General features: G+C 43.3%; 1 protein-coding gene across 1 annotated transcript in view; it reads right to left on the bottom strand.

Annotated features, from left to right (window-relative positions):
* Positions 1-1,543: 1,543 nt before the first annotated feature.
* The window catches only part of LOC142246797 (transmembrane protease serine 9-like), a 39,315-nt gene continuing 17,140 nt past the window's right edge, over positions 1,544-23,718 (bottom strand). The window contains exons 8-11 of the mRNA XM_075319848.1: positions 4,878-5,070; positions 4,330-4,598; positions 3,177-3,346; positions 1,544-2,210 (exon numbers count right to left, since the gene is read on the bottom strand). Coding sequence (XP_075175963.1) covers positions 1,932-2,210; positions 3,177-3,346; positions 4,330-4,598; positions 4,878-5,070 — 911 coding nt within the window. The 3' untranslated portion in view covers positions 1,544-1,931. The remainder of the gene's footprint in view (positions 2,211-3,176; positions 3,347-4,329; positions 4,599-4,877; positions 5,071-23,718) is intronic.

Below are 23,718 nucleotides of genomic sequence, written 5' to 3'. Positions count from 1 at the left end.
GTCTCAGTGGGCTTCTTGTCCTCCCTATGTTATGTGGGCTTGGTGCCCCTTTCTTGTCTATGTCCCATCCAGCTTTGTTCCTCCTCTCGTGTATGTTTTGGTGGCCTTGGTGCCCTCTCTCGTCTATGTCTCGGTGGGCTTGCTGTCCTCCCTATGCTATGTGGGCTTGGTGCCTTGTCTCGTCTATGTCTTGGTGGGCTTGGTGCTCTCTCTCATCTATGTCTCGGTGGCCTAGGTGCCCTCTCTTGTCTATGTCTCGGTGGGCTTGCTGTCCTCCCTATGTTATGTGGGCTTGGTGCCCTCTCTCGTCTATGTGTTGGTGGGCTTGGTGCCCTCTCTTGTCTATGTCTTGGTGGGCATGGTGTTCTCTCTTGTCTATGTCTCGGTGGGCTTCTTGTCCTCCCTATGTTATGTGGGCTTGGTGCTCTTTTCTTGTCTATGTCCCATTCAGCTTGGTTCTCACTCTCTTGTGTATGTCTTGGTTGGCTTGGTGTCCTCTTTGTTCCCTATGTTATGTGGGCTTGGTGCTCTTTTCTTGGTTATGTCCCATTCAGCTTGGTTCTCCCCCTCTTGTGTATGTCTTGGTTGGCTTGGTGTCCTCTTTGTTCCCTATGTTATGTGGGCTTGGTGCTCTTTTCTTGGCTATGTCCCATTCGGCTTGGTTCTCACTCTCTTGTGTATGTCTTGGTTGGCTTGGTGTCCTCTTTGTTCCCTATGTTATGTGGGCTTGGTGCTCTTTTCTTGGCTATGTCCAATTCGGCTTGGTTCTCACTCTCTTGTGTATGTCTTGGTTGGCTTGGTGTCCTCTTTGTTCCCTATGTTATGTGGGCTTGGTGCTCTTTTCTTGGCTATGTCCCATTTGGCTTGGTTCTCACTCTCTTGTGTATGTCTTGGTTGGCTTGGTGTCCTCTTTGTTCCCTATGTTATGTGGGCTTGGTGCTCTTTTCTTGGCTATGTCCCATTCAGCTTGGTTCTCCCCCTCTTGTGTATGTCTTGGTTGGCTTGTTGTCCTCTTTGTTCCCTATGTTACGTGGGCTTGGTGCTCTTTTCTTGGCTATGTCCCATTCGGCTTGGTTCTCACTCTCTTGTGTATGTCTTGGTTGGCTTGGTGTCCTCTTTGTTCCCTATGTTATGTGGGCTTGGTGCTCTTTTCTTGGCTATGTCCCATTCAGCTTGGTTCTCCCCCTCTTGTGTATGTCTTGGTTGGCTTGTTGTCCTCTTTGTTCCCTATGTTACGTGGGCTTGGTGCTCTTTTCTTGGCTATGTCCCATTCGGCTTGGTTCTCACTCTCTTGTGTATGTCTTGGTTGGCTTGGTGTCCTCTTTGTTCCCTATGTTATGTGGGCTTGGGGCTCTTTTCTTGGCTATGTCCCATTCGGCTTGGTTCTCCCCCTCTTGTGTAGGTCTCGCTGAGCTTTGATTCTCTTGTATATACTGAGTTGTGTTTACCAATATCTAAAAGTTTTATCAAACTAAGCTACAATAAAGGAAATATTTTGTTTTATTACAAACCTGGCAGTTTTTGGTGTTGTCACGTTTGTACACGTCCTTAACACAAACTTTATGATGCCCCCAACATCTGAGGATAGATGGGACCAAGGGGGCAGATATACCAATGGTGCAACCTATTTAGTCTCATGGGAGGTGAAGGGGTAAAGGGGCCACTACCACTAGGTAGACTTGTGCTCTATGATGAGGTCAGACTGCAGGGGGTCCACACACTTCTAGTACGGGGGTCTTTCCTGTCTGTGTTGGCTCTAGCTGAGACCACATATTAAATTCTAAATGTAAATGGCCAAAAAAACTGACATTTTTTTACCAATATATCAGAAAACAATAGTAATAACAAAGATGGAAGATCAGAGGCTGCAGCCTTCACAGCCCAAACTGGAGGGTCCGCAGCCCGGAGACCCCTCACTGCTACATTACACCCTAGAGATACCGGAGCAGTGACGCTGTGATGATGAGGAGGGTCAGCAGATAACACGAGGCGTTCATGTTTCCTCTGCATTTTTGGGAAGGTTCTGGGATATCGGTCACATCATAGAAGCTCAGGTCTGATACGTAGGACTGGATCCAGGACTGGTAGGCTGTGACCAGGGTGTAGACCCCGGGACGATCCGGTAAAGCACATCCATCTCCAAAGCTCACAACGCCAGGCTGGTACCAGGTGCCATTGACCTGACACACGAGAGGTCCTCCGGAGTCTCCCTGAAAGGCAACAGTGGACATTTATTAATAGTCATGAAGTTCCGGCCAGGGGCTCAGCCAAGGCTGGGGGTCTTAGTCGTAGTACCCCCGGCCGCTGCACTCCATGAAAATGGGGGGAAGTCTGTAGGGTGGTAGGAGGGTGCCGGCTCCCAGTGTCAGTCCCAATAAACCCTCTTCCCGGGGAACCTCAGCAACTTTCCTTCTTGCCAGTCTTCAAACAGCAAGGCGACCTTCTCTCCTTCAGGACCGGACTATGCTCCACTCCGCATTGCTCTGCAGCCTCCTGCTTCCGTGTCTCCGCTTCACTACTCTCTCCTCTCCTTCCTTCTTCCTCTCTAACTAGTGCCCCCCCCACTCTCCTCCAACTCTCCCTTCCCCCACCACAAAAACTATGGGGATCCTGTGCCCTCTATTGGTGAACCACACAAACTACACTCCAACCTACCCTTCCGTCTAGCTCCTGTCACCCCTTATAGTCATATGTGCAATCAGCATCATCTTCATATGCTACACCTGAGAGGTGCACGGATCATCTACGCAGAGGAGCAGAGATCACTAACACAGTCACACAATATTTTAGTAAAAAAGGTCTGGTCTGTAGCGACAGTATTATACCGTAGCAGTTATATTCTTGTACATAGGGGGCAGTATTATAGTAGTTATATTCTTGTATATAGGGGGCAGTATTATATTAGTTATATTCTTGTACATAGGGGGCAGTATTATAGTAGTTATATTCTTGTACATAAGGACAGTATTATACCGTAGCAGTTATATTCTTGTACATAGGGGGCAGTATTATAGCAGTTATATTCTTGTACATAGGGGGCAGTATTATAGTAGTTATATTCTTGTATATAGGGGTAGTATTATAGTAGTTATATTCTTGTACATATGGGCAGTATTATAGTAGTTATATTCCTGTACATAGGGGGCAGTATTACAGTGATTAGCATGGCGTCTCACCTGACAGGAGTCTTTCCCTCCTTCCGTGTACCCGGCACATATCATGGTGTTGTCCACTATAGCTATGGAGCTGCTCAGGTTTGAGTCTATGTGATACATATCATCACACGTCCCAGAATCTATCAGCGGCACCATCACATTCTGCAGAGTTTGTGGAGAAGGTAAATCCACTAATAAAATAAGAGAAGAGTCAGTAAATGCAATGCACCAGTCTGTGATGTAGCAGGTAATATCCAGGGTTTGGCGCACCCGATGAACGTTTCGCATGAATTTCTGGTCTTTTTACAGCGCAATATACAAGAATGTTACAATTTGTACCTGCAGCTTCTTTTCAACAGATGACATTGTGCCATAGGACTCTTGTCACTTAGCTACATGAATATACCAATGGCCTTGCCATTTCCCCCCTATTGCTATGTCCATGATGAACCGCCATTGTAGGTGTCATTAGGTGATTGGTTCCTATGCTATCCTTCACGCTAGGGGAACCTAGGCTATACCTAAACATAGGGTTACTCCTGATGGTGGTGATGTTTGAGTCTCGTTCCTGGCTAAGCTCCTGACCAGTAATACTCTGATACTCCCCTACCACCAGGGATGGACGGGACAGGAGTGTGATGGAAAACAGATAAAGACAGGCAAAGGAAAACCAAAACTCTGACAAACTGACCAACAATGAGAAACTCAGGAGAAAAGCAAGAGCAGGAAGGTAACAAAAAAAAGGCAGCAAGAGTTAACTCCACAATCGCACTCAGCAAAAAGTACCCTAACCACCAGATAGCTGGCCTGGTGAGGTGTTGTGATCCAGACTAAGATAAACTATAGCGGGCATAGGTGGAAGGATCTAGCCAGCATATATAGGAGGGGAGCAGATGTGATTGGCTCCCCCTCATCATGTGATCAAAGGAGACTAATAAACAGACTAGCAGAGATTAACTCTTGCTAGCCTGCCTATAAATTACTACTCTACAGGTCGATGCCTGAGGCTGCCTGGGTAGATCACAGACACCAGAGACGTTATTGGGCAGAGTGTCAGAATCTGCAGTCTGAACAGGTCCTGATGCCGCCATGACATCTCTGAGTGTGTAAATAACCTATGAATTAAACATAGCGTGGTGCAGCATGCTGGGGTGAAGGAATAAGTGTCACTTACCATCACTGGCTATACGTCCCCAGCCGGTGACCCAGCAGTCCAGGCCACAAGGGAAGGTGACGGAGGCGGCGGGCAGGCATACCGGCATGATATACTTGGTGTATGTGACTGCGCTGGAGAGCTTCACCAGAGCGATGTCCCATGTGTGAGCGGTACTTGTATAGTCCGGATGGATATAGATGGAGTCTATTGTCTTCCAAACACTGTGCCCATTGGCCAGCGACAGGCTGTAGGCCCCGAGCTGCACGTCATAGCCGGTGTATTGAGGTCTGAGGGAGAAATCACCGACAGTAATACAAGTATTTTTTTCAGATTGTAGAGAGGATTAAAGCAAGAATGAGTATTTCAGGAGAAGAGAGGCCGATGATACATGAAGTCAACCTGCTGGAACCACGTGGCTTTTGTTTGGCCCATTATGGTCTAGTGCAGAGGATTATACCTCCGTATACAAGAAGACACGAATCATGGATGATGAGGAGAAGAGGTGGAGATGAGAAGGTCTGAGGGTCTGCAGTGATACGTGACATGAGATATAGGTGGAAACTTACGACTCGAAGCAATGGGCAGCGCTCAGCACCCACTGGCTGGAGATCAGGGACCCGCCGCAGAAATGGCTGCCCTGATCCTGTATACTGGCCTGCCAGGGCCACTGTCCATCCACCGCATCCGAACCACCAACGATCCGGCTGGAGACGGCTGGAGACCCACACACCGGCTGTGAGGATGTGGAGGGGAAAATGGCTGGGGAGTAACGGAAAGAAAATCAATGATACAATGTGTCTTCCTGTGGAGTACCGGATCACCTCTCCCCCCATGGGCTACTCTGACCACATGTTCTTCTATAGACGCCATATTCTCTGATCTGTGTTGGACACATCTCATTAGTATTTGGTGGCATTGCCCTTACACTGTGTGACTTGGGGGAAACGTTTTGGATCCTTTCAGAAGCTTCTCACCATAGTTGGTGGAATTTGGGCCGATTCCTCCTGACAGATCTGGTGGAGCTGAGCCAGGTTTGCAGGTCGCCGCTCGCTCTGGTCTTTTCAGTTTTCCCCATACATTATCAATAGGATTGAGATCAGGGCTTTGTGATGGCCACTCCAAAACATTTATTTTCTTATCCTTAAGCCACTGTGTAACCAGTTTGGCAGTAGCTTCGGGTCATTGTACATTTGGAAGACCCATTTCCACCCAAACTGTAAGTTCCTGGCTGATGTCTTGAGATGTTCTTCAGTATTGCCACATAATCTTCTCTCTTCATGATGCCATCTATTTTGTGAAGTCACCAGTCCCTCCTGCAGCAGAACAACCCCACACCATCATGCTGCCCCCGTGTGTCACAGTTGGGATGGTATTCTTAGGCTTAAAAGCTTCTTCCTTTTTCCTCCAAACATAACGATGGTCATTATGGCCAAACAGTTCAATTTTAGTTTCGGCAAACCACAGGACGTCTCCACATATTAAGTTCTGTGTTCCTGTTGCATTTGCAAACATTAATCTGGCTTTTTATGTTTCTTTTGGAGTAATGGCTTCTTCCTGGCAGAGCGGCCTTTTCAGCCCATGTTGATACAGGACTCATTTCACTGTGGATAATGACACAATCTTACCAGCTTCCTCCAGCATCTTTACAAGGTCTTTTTCTTTTGTTCTTTGGTTGATCTGCATATGTCTGACCAAAGCACGTTCATCTCTGGTGCACAGAACCCGTCTCCTTCCTGAGCGGTATGATGGCTGGATATTCTCATCTTGTATGTACTTGGGTATAATTGTTTGTACAGATGAGCGAGGCATCTTCAGGAATCTGGAAATTGCATCCAAGGATGACCCAAATTTGTGCAAATCCACAATTCTTTTCCCGAGATCTCGACTGAATTATTTTTACTTTCCCATGAGGCTGCACAAAGAAGCCGTGTGTTTCATGTGTGCATTACAATACATCCACAGGTGTGTCTGTAATTAACTCAGATGTGGCCAATAAACCTATCAGAAGCTTCCAAAGACATGACATTATCATATGGGCGGTCCTATATTGTCTAAAGGCACAGTACTCATGGTGTATGGAAACTTCTGACTTTGCAGAAAGGAATAAAAATATCGGAAAACATTTTCTCTCTCATTATTCTGCAGGAGGGAAAAACCTGCAGATGTGTCTGTATAGAGAGCGGTGGAAAAAAACTGCCTATGTGTCTGTATAGAGAGCGGAGGAAAAACCTGCAGATGTGTCTGTATAGAGAGCAGAGAAAAAAACCCTGCAGATGTGTCTGTATAGCGAGCAGAGGGAAAACCTACAGATGTGTCTTTATAGAGAGTGGAGGGAAAGACCTGCAGATGTGTCTTTATAGAGAGCAGAGGGGAAAACCTGCAGATGTGTTTGTATAGAGAGCGGAGGGAAAACATGCAGATGTGTCTGTATAGAGAGCGGAGGGAAAAACCTGCATATGAGTCTTTATAGAGAGGGGAGGGAAAATTTGCAGAAGTGTCCGTATAGAGAGCGGAGGGAAAAACCTGCAGATGTGTCTGTATAGAGAGAGGAGGGAAAGACCTGCAGATGTGTCTTTATAGAGAGTGGAGGGAAAGACCTGAAAATGTGTCTGTATAGAGAATGGAGGGAAAACCTGCAGATGTTTCTGTATAGAGAACGGAGGGAAAACCTGCAGATGTGTCTGTATAGAGAGCGGAGGGAAAACCTGCATATGAGTCTTTACAGAGAGAGGAGGGAAAATTTGCAGAATTGTCCGTATAGATAGCGGAGGGAAAAACCTGCAGATGTGTCTGTATAGAGAGAGGAGGGAAAGACCTGCAGATGTGTCTTTATAGAGAGTGGAGGGAAAGACCTGAAAATGTGTCTGTATAGAGAACGGAGGGAAAACCTGCAGATGTTTCTGTATAGAGAACGGAGGGAAAACCTGCAGATGTGTCTGTATAGAGAGCGGAGGGAAAACCTGCATATGAGTCTTTATAGAGAGGGGAGGGAAAATTTGCAGAAGTGTCCGTATAGAGAGCGGAGGGAAAAACCTGCAGATGTGTCCCTATAGAGAGGGGAGGGAAAAACCTGCAGATGTGTCTGTATAGAGGGCGGAGGGAAAACCTGCAGATGTGTCTGTATAGAGAGCGGAGGGAAAACCTGCATATGTGTCTTATAAAGAGCGGAGGGGAAAACCTACAGATGTGTCCATATGGAGAGCGGAGGGAAAAACCTGCAGATGTGTATTTATAGAGAGGGGAGGGAAAATTTGCAGAAGTGTCCGTATAGAGAGCGGAGGGAAAAACCTGCAGATGTTTCCGTATAGAGAGGGGAGGGAAAATTTGCAGAAGTGTCCGTATAGAGAGCGGAGGGAAAAACCTGCAGATGTGTCCGTATAGAGATGGGAGGGAAAAACCTGCAGATGTGTCTGTATAGAGAGCGGAGGGAAAACCTGCAGATGTGTCTGTATAGAGAGCGGAGGGGAAAACCTACAGATGTGTCCATATGGAGAGCGGAGGAAAAAACCTGCAGATGTGTATTTATAGAAAGGGGAGGGAAAATTTGCAGAAGTGTCCGTATAGAGAGCGGAGGGAAAAACCTGCAGATGTGTCCGTATAGAGATGGGAGGGAAAAACCTGCAGATGTGTCTGTATAGAGAGCGGAGGGGAAAACCTACAGATGTGTCCGTATGGAGAGCGGAGGGAAAAACCTGCAGATGTGTCTATAGAGAACAGAGGGAAAACCTGCAGATGTGTCTGTATAGAGAGCGGAGGGAAAAACCTTCAGATGTCTGGTTTGAACTGTAGATAAATATATACACATTGCACCTCCATGTGCACACATATATATACAGAATATGTAAAATATACAAAAAAAATATATACATATTACATACATTATAAACATATATTTATATACAGTGCCTACAAGTAGTATTCAACCCCCTGCAGATTTAGCAGGTTTGATAAGATGCAAATAAGTTAGAGCCTGCAAACTTCAAACAAGAGCAGGATTTATTAACAGATGCATAAATCTTACAAACCAACAAGTTTTGTTGCTCAGTTAAATTTTAATAAATTTTCAACATAAAAGTGTGGGTCAATTATTATTCAACCCCTAGGTTTAATATTTTGTGGAATAACCCTTGTTTGCAATTACAGCTAATAATCGTCTTTTATAAGACCTGATCAGGCCGGCACAGGTCTCCGGAGTTGTCTTGGCCCACTCCTCCATGCAGATCTTCTCTAAGTTATCTAGGTTCTTTGGGTGTCTCATGTGGACTTTAATCTTGAGCTCCTTCCACAAGTTTTCAATTGGGTTAAGGTCAGGAGACTGACTAGGCCACTGCAACACCTTGATTTTTTCCCTCTTGAACCAGGCCTTGGTTTTCTTGGCTGTGTGCTTTGGGTTGTTGTCTTGTTGGAAGATAAAATGACGACCCATCTTAAGATCCTTGATGGAGGAGCGGAGGTTCTTGGCCAAAATCTCCAGGTAGGCCGTGCTATCTATCTTCCCATGGATGCGGACCAGATGGCCAGGCCCCTTGGCTGAGAAACAGCCCCACAGCATGATGCTGCCACCACCATGCTTAACTGTAGGGATGGTTTTCTTGGGGTCGTCTGCAGTGCCATCCAGTCTCCAAACGTCACGTGTGTGGTTGGCACCAAAGATCTCGATCTTGGTCTCATCAGACCAGAGAACCTTGAACCAGTCTGTCTCAGAGTCCTCCAAGTGATCATGAGCAAACTGTAGACGAGCCTTGACATGACGCTTTGAAAGTAAAGGTACCTTACGGGCTCATCTGGAACGAAGACCATTGCGGTGGAGTACGTTACTTATGGTATTGACTGAAACCAATGTCCCCACTGCCATGAGATCTTCCCGGATTTCCTTCCTTGTTGTCCTTGGGTTAGCCTTGACTCTTCGGACAAGCCTGGCCTCGGCACGGGAGGAAACTTTCAAAGGCTGTCCAGGCCGTGGAAGGCTAACAGTAGTTCCATAAGCCTTCCACTTCCGGATGATGCTCCCAACAGTGGAGACAGGTAGGCCCAACTCCTTGGAAAGGGTTTTGTACCCCTTGCCAGCCTTGTGACCCTCCACGATCTTGTCTCTGATGGCCTTGGAATGCTCCTTTGTCTTTCCCATGTTGACCATGTATGAGTGCTGTTCACAAGTTTGGGGAGGGTCTTAATTAGTCAGAAAAGGCTGGAAAAAGAGATAATTAATCCAAACATGTGAAGCTCATTGTTCTTTGTGCCTGAAATACTTCTTAATACTTTAGGGGAACCAAACAGAATTCTTGTGGTTTGAGGGGTTGAATAATAAATGACCTCTGAATAAACTTTTCTCAATTTAAAAAAAATAAATAAAAAGAAATAACATTCTTTTTTGCTGCATTTCACACTTCCAGGCTGATCTACAGTCCAAATGTCACAATGCCAAGTTAATTCCGAATGTGTAAACCTGCTAAATCTGCAGGGGGTTGAATACTACTTGTAGGCACTGTATATATATACAGTAAATTCTATAATATCCCTAAAAGAACTAATGCTAATTACAAAAATTTCTGAAGCAACGACCCTGATACAGAAGTGATGGGGATTTCCATTTTCCCTAAATCTCCATGTGCTATCTGTTTTTTACATGGGACTGTAGGTGACGCACTGAGAGGTCTTCCCCTGGCACCTTGTCCAGTTCAGTAATACCCCGGCCCCATCTTATTGGGGTTCTTCTGGTGCACTGTGGCCCTCGCAGTCAGACACACGGGGACATTTCTTATTAGTCTTGACCTTGGCGTCCTGGCATGGATTTTTGCAAATTAGTTTATGACAATGTCATAACTATGAAATAATCATTCATTCTCCACAGCAGAAGAACAGGTCCAACAAGTCTTATTTATAGACTGAAAGCACTCTGTTCCCATTTTCAAGATCTCTGCTTACTCTGTGAATGGAAACACTTCACACAAAGCCGGGATATGTACACACAAAATGCTGGTATATTATCACAAGCACAGCTCTGATACATACACATACACACAGCTCAGCTACAACGACACACAGCTTTGATACATACACAGTTCAACTGCATCAGCACACACAGCTCAGCTACATTAGCACACACAGGTCAGCTGCATCAGCACACACAACTCAGCTAGATTAGCACACACAGTTCAGCTACATTAGCACACACAGCTCAGCTACATTAGCACACACAGTTCAGTTGCATCAGTGCACACAACTCAGCTACATTAGCACACAAAGTTCAGCCACATTAGCACAAACAGCTCAGCTACATCAGCACACACAGTTCAGCTACATTAGCACACACAGTCAGCTACATTAGCACACACAGTCAGCTACATTAGCACACACAGTTCAGCTACATTAGCACACACAGTTCAGTTGCATCAGTGCACACAACTCAGCCACATTAGCACACACAGCTCAGCTACATCAGCACACACAGTTCAGCTACAGTAGCACACACAGTTCAGTTGCATCAGTGCACACAGTTCAGTTGCATCAGTGCACACAACTCAGCTACATTAGCACACAAAGTTCAGCCACATTAGCACACACAGTTCAGCTACATTAGCACACACAGTTCAGTTGCATCAGCACACACAGTTCAGTTGCATCAGTGCACACAACTCAGCCACATTAGCACACACAGCTCAGCTACATTAGCACACACAGTTCAACTGCATCAGCACACACAGCTTAGCTACATTAACACACACAGCTCAGCTACATTATCACACATAGCTCAGCTATATTAGCACACACAGCTCAGCTACATCAGCACACACAGTTCAGCTACATTAGCACACACAGATCAGTTGCATCAGTGCACACAACTCAGCTACATTAGCACACAAAGTTCAGCCACATTAGCACACACAGCTCAGCTACATTAGCATACACAGTTCAGCTACATTAGCACACACAGTTCAGCATCAGCACACACAGCTTAGCTACATTAACACACAGTTCAGCTACATTAGCACACACAGCTCAGCTACATTAGCACACACAGTTCAACTGTATCAGCACACACAGCTCACTACAATAGCACACACAGCTCAGCTACATTATCACACACAGTTTAGCTACATCAGCACACACAGTTCAGTTGCATCAGTGCACACAACTCAGCTACATTAGCACACAAATTTCAGCCACATTAGCACACACAGCTCAGCTACATTAGCACACACAGTTAAACTGCATCAGCACACACAGCTTAGCTACATTAACACACAGCTCAGCTACATTAGCACACACAGCTCAGCTACATTAACACACAGCTCAGCTACATTAGCACACACAGCTCAGCTACATTAGCACACACAGTTCAGCTACATTAGCACACACAGTTTAGGTACATTAGCACACACAGTTCAGCTACATTAGCACACACAGCTCAGCTACATTAGCTTACACAGCTCAGCTACGTTAGCACACACAGTTCAGCTGCATTAGCACACACAGCTCAGCTACATTAGCACACACAGTTCAGCTGCATCAGTGCACACAACTCAGCTACATGGGCTACAACTTGGCTCGTGCAGGAGAGGGGTCTGTTAACACCAGTCCTGATTTCAGCTGTATGTTCGTCCTCGGATGCACATGCAACTGAAATGCATTCTGGCTCAGAGATCCACCAGCTCCATGCACAGAAATAGCAGTGTCGCAGGCGGAACATCATATCACTGCTCCAGCTATGGAGGAAGAAAGCAATTCTTGTCATAGGAGCAAAGCTAAGTAAAGAAAATCATTTATTTTTGTGTTTCAATGTGTCTGAGGAGAGCAATGGGAGAGGGAACATTAATTAAATAAGTGTCACAGGATAAGGGGCATTATTACACGATAGAGGACATAAGTACAGGAAGGGGTTCAGAATGGAGGCCATTATTACCGGGTTGGAGATATTATTACAGGATGGGGTTGCTATTAAAAAATGCAGAGCAGGATGGGGGACATTATTACAGGATGGGGGACATTATTACAGGATGTAGGACATTATTATAGGATGGGGACATTATTACAGGATGGGGACATTATTACAGGATGGGGGACATTATTACAGGATAGGGGGCATTATTACAGGATGGGGGGCATTATTACAGGATGGGGACATTATTACAGGATAGGGACATTATTACAGGATGGGGGGCATTATTACAGGATGGGGGCATTATTACAGGATGGGGGACATTATTACAGGATGGGGACATTATTACAGGATGGGGGACATTATTATAGGATGGGGGACATTATTATAGGATGGGGACATTATTACAGGATGGGGGACATTATTATTGGATGGGGACATTATTGCAGGATGGGGGACATTATTACAGGATGGGGGACATTATTATTATTGGATGGGGACATTATGATTGGATGGGGACATTATTACAGGATGGGGGACATTATTATTAGATGGGGACATTATTACAGGATGGGGGACATTATTACAGGATGGGGGACATTATTATTATTAGATGGGGACATTATTGCAGGATGGGGGACATTATTACAGGATGGGGGACATTATTATTATTGGATGGGGACATTATGATTGGATGGGGACATTATTACAGGATGGGGAGCATTATTATTGGATGGAGACATTATTACAGGATGGGGGACATTATATAGAATGGGGACATTGTTACAGGATGGGGAGCATTATTTTTGGATGGGGCCATTATTACATGATGGGGGACATTATTATTGAATGGGGACATTATTACAGGATGGGAACATTATTACAAGATGGGGACATTATTACAGGATGGGGGGCATTATTATTGTATGGGGACATTATTACAGGATGGAGGACATTATTATTGGATGGGGACATTATTATAGGATGGGGATATTATTACAGGATGGGGGACATTATTATAAAATGGGGACATTATTACAGGATGGGGGACATTATTATTGTATGGGGACATTATTACAGGATGGGGACATTATTATTGTATGGGGACATTATTACAGGATGGGGGACATTATTATTGGATGGGGACATTATTACAGGATGGGAACATTATTATTGGATGGGGACATTATTATAGGATGGGGGACATTATTATTGGATGGGGACATTATTACAGGATGGGGGACATTATTACAGGATGGGGGACATTATTGTCTGTGGACATTATTACAGGATGGGGGACATTATTATTGTATGGGGACATTATTACAGGATGGGGACATTATTATTGTATGGGGACATTATTACAGGATGGGGGACATTATTATTGGATGGGGACATTATTACAGGATGGGAACATTATTACAAGATGGGGACATTATTACAGTATGGGGGACATTATTATTGGATGGGGACATTATTACAGGATGGGGGACATTATTACAGGATGGGGGACATTATTGTCTGTGGACATTATTACAGGATGGGGGACATTATTATTGTATGGGGACATTATTACAGGATGGGGACATTATTATTGTATGGGGACATTATTACAGGATGGGGGACATTATTATTAGATGGGGACATTATTACAGGATGGGAACATTATTACAAGATGGGGACATTATTACAGTATGGGGGACATTATTATTGTATGGGGACATTATTACAAGATGGAGAACATTATTATTGGATGGGGACATTATTATAGGATGGGGAGCATTATTATTGGATGGGGACATTATTACAGGATGGGGGACATTATTATTATTATTCTTGGATGGGGACATTATTACAGGATGGGGGACATTATTACAGGATGGGGGACATTATTACAGGATGGGGGACATTATTATTAGATGGGGACATTATTACAGGATGGGGGACATTATTACAGGATGGGGGACATTATTATTATTAGATGGGGACATTATTGCAGGATGGGGGACATTATTACAGGATGGGGGACATTATTATTATTGGATGGGGACATTATTATTGGATGGGGACATTATTACAGGATGGGGAGCATTATTATTGGATGGGGACATTATTACAGGATGGGGGACATTATATAGAATGGGGACATTATTACAGGATGGGGAGCATTATTTTTGGATGGGGCCATTATTACAGGATGGGGAGCATTATTATTGGATGGGGACATAATTACAGGATGGGGGACATTATATAGAATGGGGACATTATTACAGGATGGGGGACATTATTATTGAATGGGGACATTATTACAGGATGGAAACATTATTACAAGATGGGGACATTATTACAGGATGGGGGACATTATTATTGTATGGGGACATTATTACAGGATGGGGGACATTATTATTTTATGGGGACATTATTACAGGATGGAGGACATTATTATTGGATGGGGACATTATTATAGGATGGGGAGCATTATTATTGGATGGGGACATTATTACAGGATGGGGGACATTATTACAGGATAGGGGACATTATTATTACAGGATGGGGGACATTATTACAGGATGGGGGACATTATTATTATTGGATGGGGACATTATTATTGGATGGGGACATTATTACAGGATGGGGAGCATTATTATTGGATGGGGACATTATTACAGGATGGGGGACATTATATAGAATGGGGACATTATTACAGGATGGGGAGCATTACTATAGGATTGGGGACATTATTACAGGATGGGGGACATTATTATTGTTTGGGGACATTATTATTGTATGGGGACATTATTACAGGATGGGAGACATTATTACAGGATGGGGACATTATTACAGGATGGGGGACATTATTATTGGATGGGGACATTATTACAGGATGGGAACATTATTATTGGATGGGGACATTATTATAGGATGGGGGACATTATTATTGGATGGGGACATTATTACAGGATGGGGGACATTATTACAGGATGGGGGACATTATTGTCTGTGGACATTATTACAGGATGGGGGACATTATTATTGTATGGGGACATTATTACAGGATGGGGACATTATTATTGTATGGGGACATTATTACAGGATGGGGGACATTATTATTGGATGGGGACATTATTACAGGATGGGAACATTATTACAAGATGGGGACATTATTACAGTATGGGGGACATTATTATTGGATGGGGACATTATTATAGGATGGGGGACATTATTACAGGATGGGGGACATTATTGTCTGTGGACATTATTACAGGATGGGGGACATTATTATTGTATGGGGACATTATTACAGGATGGGGACATTATTATTGTATGGGGACATTATTACAGGATGGGGGACATTATTATTGGATGGGGACATTATTACAGGATGGGAACATTATTACAAGATGGGGACATTATTACAGTATGGGGGACATTATTATTGTATGGGGACATTATTACAAGATGGAGAACATTATTATTGGATGGGGACATTATTATAGGATGGGGAGCATTATTATTGGATGGGGACATTATTACAGGATGGGGGACATTATTACAGGATGGGGGACATTATTATTAGATGGGGACATTATTACAGGATGGGGGACATTATTACAGGATGGGGGACATTATTATTAGATGGGGACATTATTACAGGATGGGGGACGTTATTACAGGATGGGGGACATTATTATTATTAGATGGGGACATTATTGCAGGATGGGGGACATTATTACAGGATGGGGGACATTATTATTATTGGATGGGGACATTATTATTGGATGGGGACATTATTACAGGATGGGGAGCATTATTATTGGATGGGGACATTATTACAGGATGGGGGACATTATATAGAATGGGGACATTATTACAGGATGGGGAGCATTATTTTTGAATGGGGCCATTATTACAGGATGGGGAGCATTATTATTGGATGGGGACATTATTACAGGATGGGGGACATTATATAGAATGGGGACATTATTACAGGATGGGGGACATTATTATTGAATGGGGACATTATTACAGGATGGAAACATTATTACAAGATGGGGACATTATTACAGGATGGGGGACATTATTATTGTATGGGGACATTATTACAGGATTGGGGACATTATTATTGTATGGGGACATTATTACAGGATGGAGGACATTATTATTGGATGGGGAGCATTATTATTGGATGGGGACATTATTACAGGATGGGGGACATTATTACAGGATAGGGGACATTATTATTACAGGATGGGGGACATTATTACAGGATGGGGGACATTATTATTATTGGATGGGGACAGTATTATTGGATGGGGACATTATTACAGGATGGGGAGCATTATTATTGGATGGGGACATTATTACAGGATGGGGGACATTATTATTGGATGGGGACATTATTACAGGATGGGGAGCATTACTATAGGATTGGGGACATTATTACAGGATGGGGACATTATTATTGTTTGGGGACATTATTATTGTATGGGGACATTATTACAGGATGGGGGACATTATTACAGGATGGGGACATTATTACAGGATGGGGACATTATTATTGGATGGGGACATTATTATAGGATGGGGGACATTATATAGAATGGGGACATTATTACAGGATAAGGGACATTATTATTGTTTGGGGACATTATTACAGGATGGGGACATTATTATTATATGGGGACATTATTACAGGATGGGGGACATTATTACAGGATGGGGACATTATTATTGTATGGGGACATTATTACAGGATGGGGACATTATTATTGGATGGGGACATTATTAATTTATGGGAACATTATTACAGGATGGAGGACATTATTATTGTTTGGGGACATTATTACAGGATGGTGGACATTATTATAGGATGGGGACATTATCACAGGATGGGGGACATTAATATTGTATGAGGACATTATTACAGGATGGGGGACATTATTATTGTATGGGGACATTATACAGGATGGGGGACATTATTCTTGGATGGGGACATTATTACAGGATGGGGATGTTATTATTGGATGGGGACATTATTACAGGATGGGGGACATTATTACAGGATGGGGGATATTATTATTATTAGATGGGGACATTATTACAGGATGGGGGACATTATTACAGAATGGGGGACATTATTATTATTATTGGATGGGGACATTATTATTGGATGGGGACATTATTACAGGATGGGGATATTATTATTGGATGGGGAGCAATATTACAGGATGGGGGACATTATATAGAATGGGGACATTATTACAGGATGGGGGACATTGTTATTATTAGATGGGGACATTATTACAGGATGGGGACATTATTACAGGATGGGGAGCATTATTATTGGATGGGGACATTATTACAGGATGGGGGACATTATATAGAATGGGGACATTATTACAGGATGGGGGACATTATTATTATTGGATGGGGACATTATTATTGGATGGGGACATTATTACAGGATGGGGAGCATTATTATTGGATGGGGACATTATTACAGGATGGGGGACATTATATAGAATGGGGACATTATTACAGGATGGGGAGCATTATTTTTGAATGGGGCCATTATTACAGGATGGGGAGCATTATTATTGGATGGGGACATTATTACAGGATGGGGGACATTATATAGAATGGGGACATTATTACAGGATGGGGGACATTATTATTGAATGGGGACATTATTACAGGATGGAAACATTATTACAAGATGGGGACATTATTACAGGATGGGGGACATTATTATTGTATGGGGACATTATTACAGGATTGGGGACATTATTATTGTATGGGGACATTATTACAGGATGGAGGACATTATTATTGGATGGGGAGCATTATTATTGGATGGGGACATTATTACAGGATGGGGGACATTATTACAGGATAGGGGACATTATTATTACAGGATGGGGGACATTATTACAGGATGGGGGACATTATTATTATTGGATGGGGACAGTATTATTGGATGGGGACATTATTACAGGATGGGGAGCATTATTATTGGATGGGGACATTATTACAGGATGGGGGACATTATTATTGGATGGGGACATTATTACAGGATGGGGAGCATTACTATAGGATTGGGGACATTATTACAGGATGGGGACATTATTATTGTTTGGGGACATTATTATTGTATGGGGACATTATTACAGGATGGGGGACATTATTACAGGATGGGGACATTATTACAGGATGGGGACATTATTATTGGATGGGGACATTATTATAGGATGGGGGACATTATATAGAATGGGGACATTATTACAGGATAAGGGACATTATTATTGTTTGGGGACATTATTACAGGATGGGGACATTATTATTATATGGGGACTTTATTACAGGATGGGGGACATTATTACAGGATGGGGACATTATTATTGTATGGGGACATTATTACAGGATGGGGACATTATTATTGGATGGGGACATTATTAATTTATGGGAACATTATTACAGGATGGAGGACATTATTATTGTTTGGGGACATTATTACAGGATGGTGGACATTATTATAGGATGGGGACATTATCACAGGATGGGGGACATTAATATTGTATGAGGACATTATTACAGGATGGGGGACATTATTATTGTATGGGGACATTATACAGGATGGGGGACATTATTCTTGGATGGGGACATTATTACAGGATGGGGACGTTATTATTGGATGGGGACATTATTACAGGATGGGGGACATTATTACAGGATGGGGGATATTATTATTATTAGATGGGGACATTATTACAGGATGGGGGACATTATTACAGAATGGGGGACATTATTATTATTATTGGATGGGGACATTATTATTGGATGGGGACATTATTACAGGATGGGGATATTATTATTGGATGGGGAGCAATATTACAGGATGGGGGACATTATATAGAATGGGGACATTATTACAGGATGGGGGACATTGTTATTATTAGATGGGGACATTATTACAGGATGGGGACATTATTACATGATGGGGGACACTATTATTATTAGATGGGGACATTATTACAGGATGGGGGACATTATTATTATTGGATGGGGACATTATTATTGGATGGGGACATTATTACAGGATGGGGAGCATTATTATTGGATTGGGACATTATTACAGGATGGGGACATTATTATTATTAGATCTGGACATTATTACAGGATGGGGGACATTATTACAGGATGGGGGACATTATTATTATTAGATGGGGACATTATTACAGGATGGGGGACATTAATATTATTGGATGGGGACATTATTATTGGATGGGGACATTATTACAGGATGGGGAGCATTATTATTGGATGGGGGACATTATATAGAATGGGGACATTATTACAGAATGGGGAGCATTATTTTTGGATGGGGCCATTATTACAGGATGGGGCACATTATTATTGGATTGGGACATTATTACAGGATGGGGGACATTATTATTGCATGGGGACATTATTACAGGATGAGGAGCATTACTATAGGATGGGGACATTATTAAAGGATGGGAGACATTATTTTTTGGATGGAGACATTATTACAGGACGGAGGACATTATATAGGATGGGGGCATTACTATAAGATGGGGACATTATTACAGGATGGGGGACATTATTATAGAATGGGGGTTATTATTTCAGGAAGGGGGACATTATTATTGGATGGTGACATTATTACAGGATGGGGCATTACTATAGGATAGGGGACATTATTAATGGTTGGGGGACATTATTACAGGACGGGGAACATTATATATGATGGGGGGCATTACCATAAGATGGGGGACATTATTACAGGATGGTGGACATTATATAGTATGGGGGACATTACTATAAGATGGGGACATTATTACAGGATGGGGGACATTATTACAGAATGGGGGACATTATTATTATTATTGGATGGGGACATTATTATTGGATGGGGACATTATTACAGGATGGGGATATTATTATTGGATGGGGAGCAATATTACAGGATGGGGGACATTATATAGAATGGGGACATTATTACAGGATGGGGGACATTGTTATTATTAGATGGGGACATTATTACAGGATGGGGACATTATTACAGGATGGGGGACACTATTATTTTTAGATGGGGACATTATTACAGGATGGGGGACATTATTATTATTGGATGGGGACATTATTATTGGATGGGGACATTATTACAGGATGGGGAGCATTATTATTGGATGGGGGACATTATATAGCATGGGGACATTATTACAGTATGGGGAGCATTATTTTTGGATGGGGCCATTATTACAGGATGGGGGACATTATTATTGGATTGGGACATTATTACAGGATGGGGACATTATTATTATTAGATCTGGACATTATTACAGGATGGGGGACATTATTACAGGATGGGGGACATTATTATTATTAGATGAGGACATTATTACAGGATGGGGGACATTATTATTATTGGATGGGGACATTATTATTGGATGGGGACATTATTACAGGATGGGGAGCATTATTATTGGATGGGGGACATTATATAGAATGGGGACATTATTACAGAATGGGGAGCATTATTTTTGGATGGGGCCATTATTACAGGATGGGGCACATTATTATTGGATTGGGACATTATTACAGGATGGGGGACATTATTATTGCATGGGGACATTATTACAGGATGAGGAGCATTACTATAGGATGGGGACATTATTAAAGGATGGGAGACATTATTTTTTGGATGGAGACATTATTACAGGACGGAGGACATTATATAGGATGGGGGCATTACTATAAGATGGGGACATTATTACAGGATGGGGGACATTATTATAGAATGGGGGTTATTATTTCAGGAAGGGGGACATTATTATTGGATGGTGACATTATTACAGGATGGGGCATTACTATAGGATAGGGGACATTATTAATGGTTGGGGGACATTATTACAGGACGGGGAACATTATATATGATGGGGGGCATTACCATAAGATGGGGGACATTATTACAGGATGGTGGACATTATATAGTATGGGGGACATTACTATAAGATGGGGACATTATTACAGGACGGGGGACATTATATAGGATGGGGACATTATTACACAATGGGAGACATATAGAACTCATAGATTTTGTGCACATTACTTTGTTATCTTTGCTTGTCTTGATTTCTTATCAATATCACTTTTTTTTCCTTTGGGCAATATGTTAGCGGATACAAGTTGTACTGAATTAATGTAACAAACTAGAGCAGACTCTTTTACAGCTCACTGATTGGCTGCAGCGTTGTCGATGTGATGTCAGGGCTCCAGTACATAACTGGTGTTGGAGACTCAGCGCTGGACCCGGGGAGGGGCAGTAAAGCACATTTTATTTTTTAAATAAACTGCATCTGACGATCAGGTTTTCTGAAAACAGAAAACCCCTTTAAGGCTATGTGCCCACGCTGTGGAAAATGCGCGGATTTTGCCGCGGATTTCTCGCGGAAAAGCCGCGGATTTCCCGAAAATCTGCAGCTCAGTACTTCCCAGCCATTTCTATGGCATTTTGGAAAGGCTGTGCCCACGCTGCAGATTTTTCCGCAGCGGATTTCGTGCGGATTTTGATCCGGAAAAATCTGCAACATGTCAATTATTGTTGCGGAGTTTCATCCGGATTTTGGCTTTAAAATTGGGAAAAAAATAAAAAATCCGCGGCAATTCCGCGGTAAATCCGCTTAAAATCCACACCTTTGAAAAGGTGCGGATTTTGCGGGAAAGCTGCGGATTTTGATGCAGAAAAATCCGCAACTACATTCTCCCGTGGACACAGAGCCTAAGAATAATGTGTAAGGCTATGTGTCCACGCTGCGGAAAATGTGCGGATTTTGCCGCGGATTTCTCGCGGAAAAGCCGCGGATTTCCCTAAAATCTGCAGCACAGCTGCTCCCCAGCCATTTCTATGGCATTTTGGAAATGCTGTGTCCACGCTGCGGATTTTTCCGCAGCGGAAATCATGTGGAAAAATCTGCAACATGTCAATTATTGTTGCGGATTTTCTTCCGGATTTTGGCTTTAAAATTGGGGGAAAAAAAAAAATCCGCACCAAAATCCGCATCAAATCCGCGGCAAATCCGCACCTATGAAAAGGTGCAGATTTTGCGGGAAAGCTGCGGCTTTTGATGCAGAAAAATCCGCAGATACATTCTCCCGTGGACACATAGCCTTAAGGTGACAATTTGTCAATATTATAAAAGGCTACCTTTTACCTGAATGACGCAATGAGACCGAAACCAGAAGATCTACAACTCTTTACAGATTACAAGCGAGTTAGGGTACCTTCACACTTAGCGATGCCGCAGCGATCCGACCAGCGATCTGACCTGGTCAGGATCGCTGCTGCATCGCTACATGGTCGCTGGTGAGCTGTCAAACAGGCAGATCTCACCAGCGACCAGTGAACAGCCCCCAGCCAGCAGCGACGTGCAAGCGACGCTGCGCTTGCACGGAGCCGCCGTCTGGAAGCTGCGGAGACTGGTAACTAAGGTAAACATCGGGTATGGTTACCCGATGTTTACATTAGTTACCAGCGCACACCGCTTAGCTGTGTGTGCAGGGAGCAGGGAGCCGCGCACACTGAGCGCTGGCTCCTTGCTCTCCTAGCTGCTGTACACATCGGGTTAATTAACCCGAAGTGTACAGCAGCTACATGTGCAGAGAGCCGGAGCCGGCAGCACAGGCAGCGTGAGAGCTGCAGAGGCTGGTAACTAAGGTAAATATCGGGTAACCACCTTGGTTACCCGATGTTTATCTTGGTTACAGCTTACCTCAGCTGTCAGACGCTGGCTCCTGCTCCCTGCTCGCTTCATTTGTCGCTCTCTCGCTGTCACACACAGCGATCTGTGTGTCACAGCGGGAGAGCGCCTTTGAAGAAAACGAACCAGGGCTGTGTGTAACGAGCAGCGATCTCGCAGCAGGGGCCAGATCGCTGCTGATTGTCACACACAGCAAGATCGCTAATGAGGTCACTGCTGCGTCACAAAAAGCGTGACTCAGCAGCGATCTCGGCAGTGAGCTCGCTGTGTGTGAAGCACCCCTTAGTCTCGTTCCATTATCCAATGTCTGTTATTTCAGTGAGAGCCACATAATAGAATTCTATCATTCCGACCATGCTTGGAACCCTTAGTCGTAAACTAATATCAATTTCTGTGAGTGGTCATGTATTTCCCTACAGGTAGACCCTATTAAACCATTAATTGACATGGGTTTCCTATACACTTGGACAGATCCACAAGGATCAATATGTAATTTCACATCTAAACTGTATATTTTCTTCTCATTCATTTTATGTAACTTTCAAGACCATAAAATGGAAATGCTTGTCATCTTCCCAAAATATAAAAACATCATCAATATAACCCCCCCCCCCCCCCCCCCAAAAAAAAAGGAAATAAGACTTGGATAAAAAGAACTAAAAAATGTTTTGAGTGAATGTCTTTTTCCTCCCAGGACCCAAAAAGTAAATTTGATGGGTGTACAAACCGTGCCCATTGCGGTTCCTC

This window comes from Anomaloglossus baeobatrachus, chromosome 7 (assembly GCF_048569485.1).
Source record: "Anomaloglossus baeobatrachus isolate aAnoBae1 chromosome 7, aAnoBae1.hap1, whole genome shotgun sequence".
NCBI lineage: Eukaryota > Metazoa > Chordata > Amphibia > Anura > Aromobatidae > Anomaloglossus > Anomaloglossus baeobatrachus.
The sequence above is the reverse complement of the archived record's forward strand: the minus strand, read 5'-3'. Positions and strand labels throughout refer to the sequence as shown.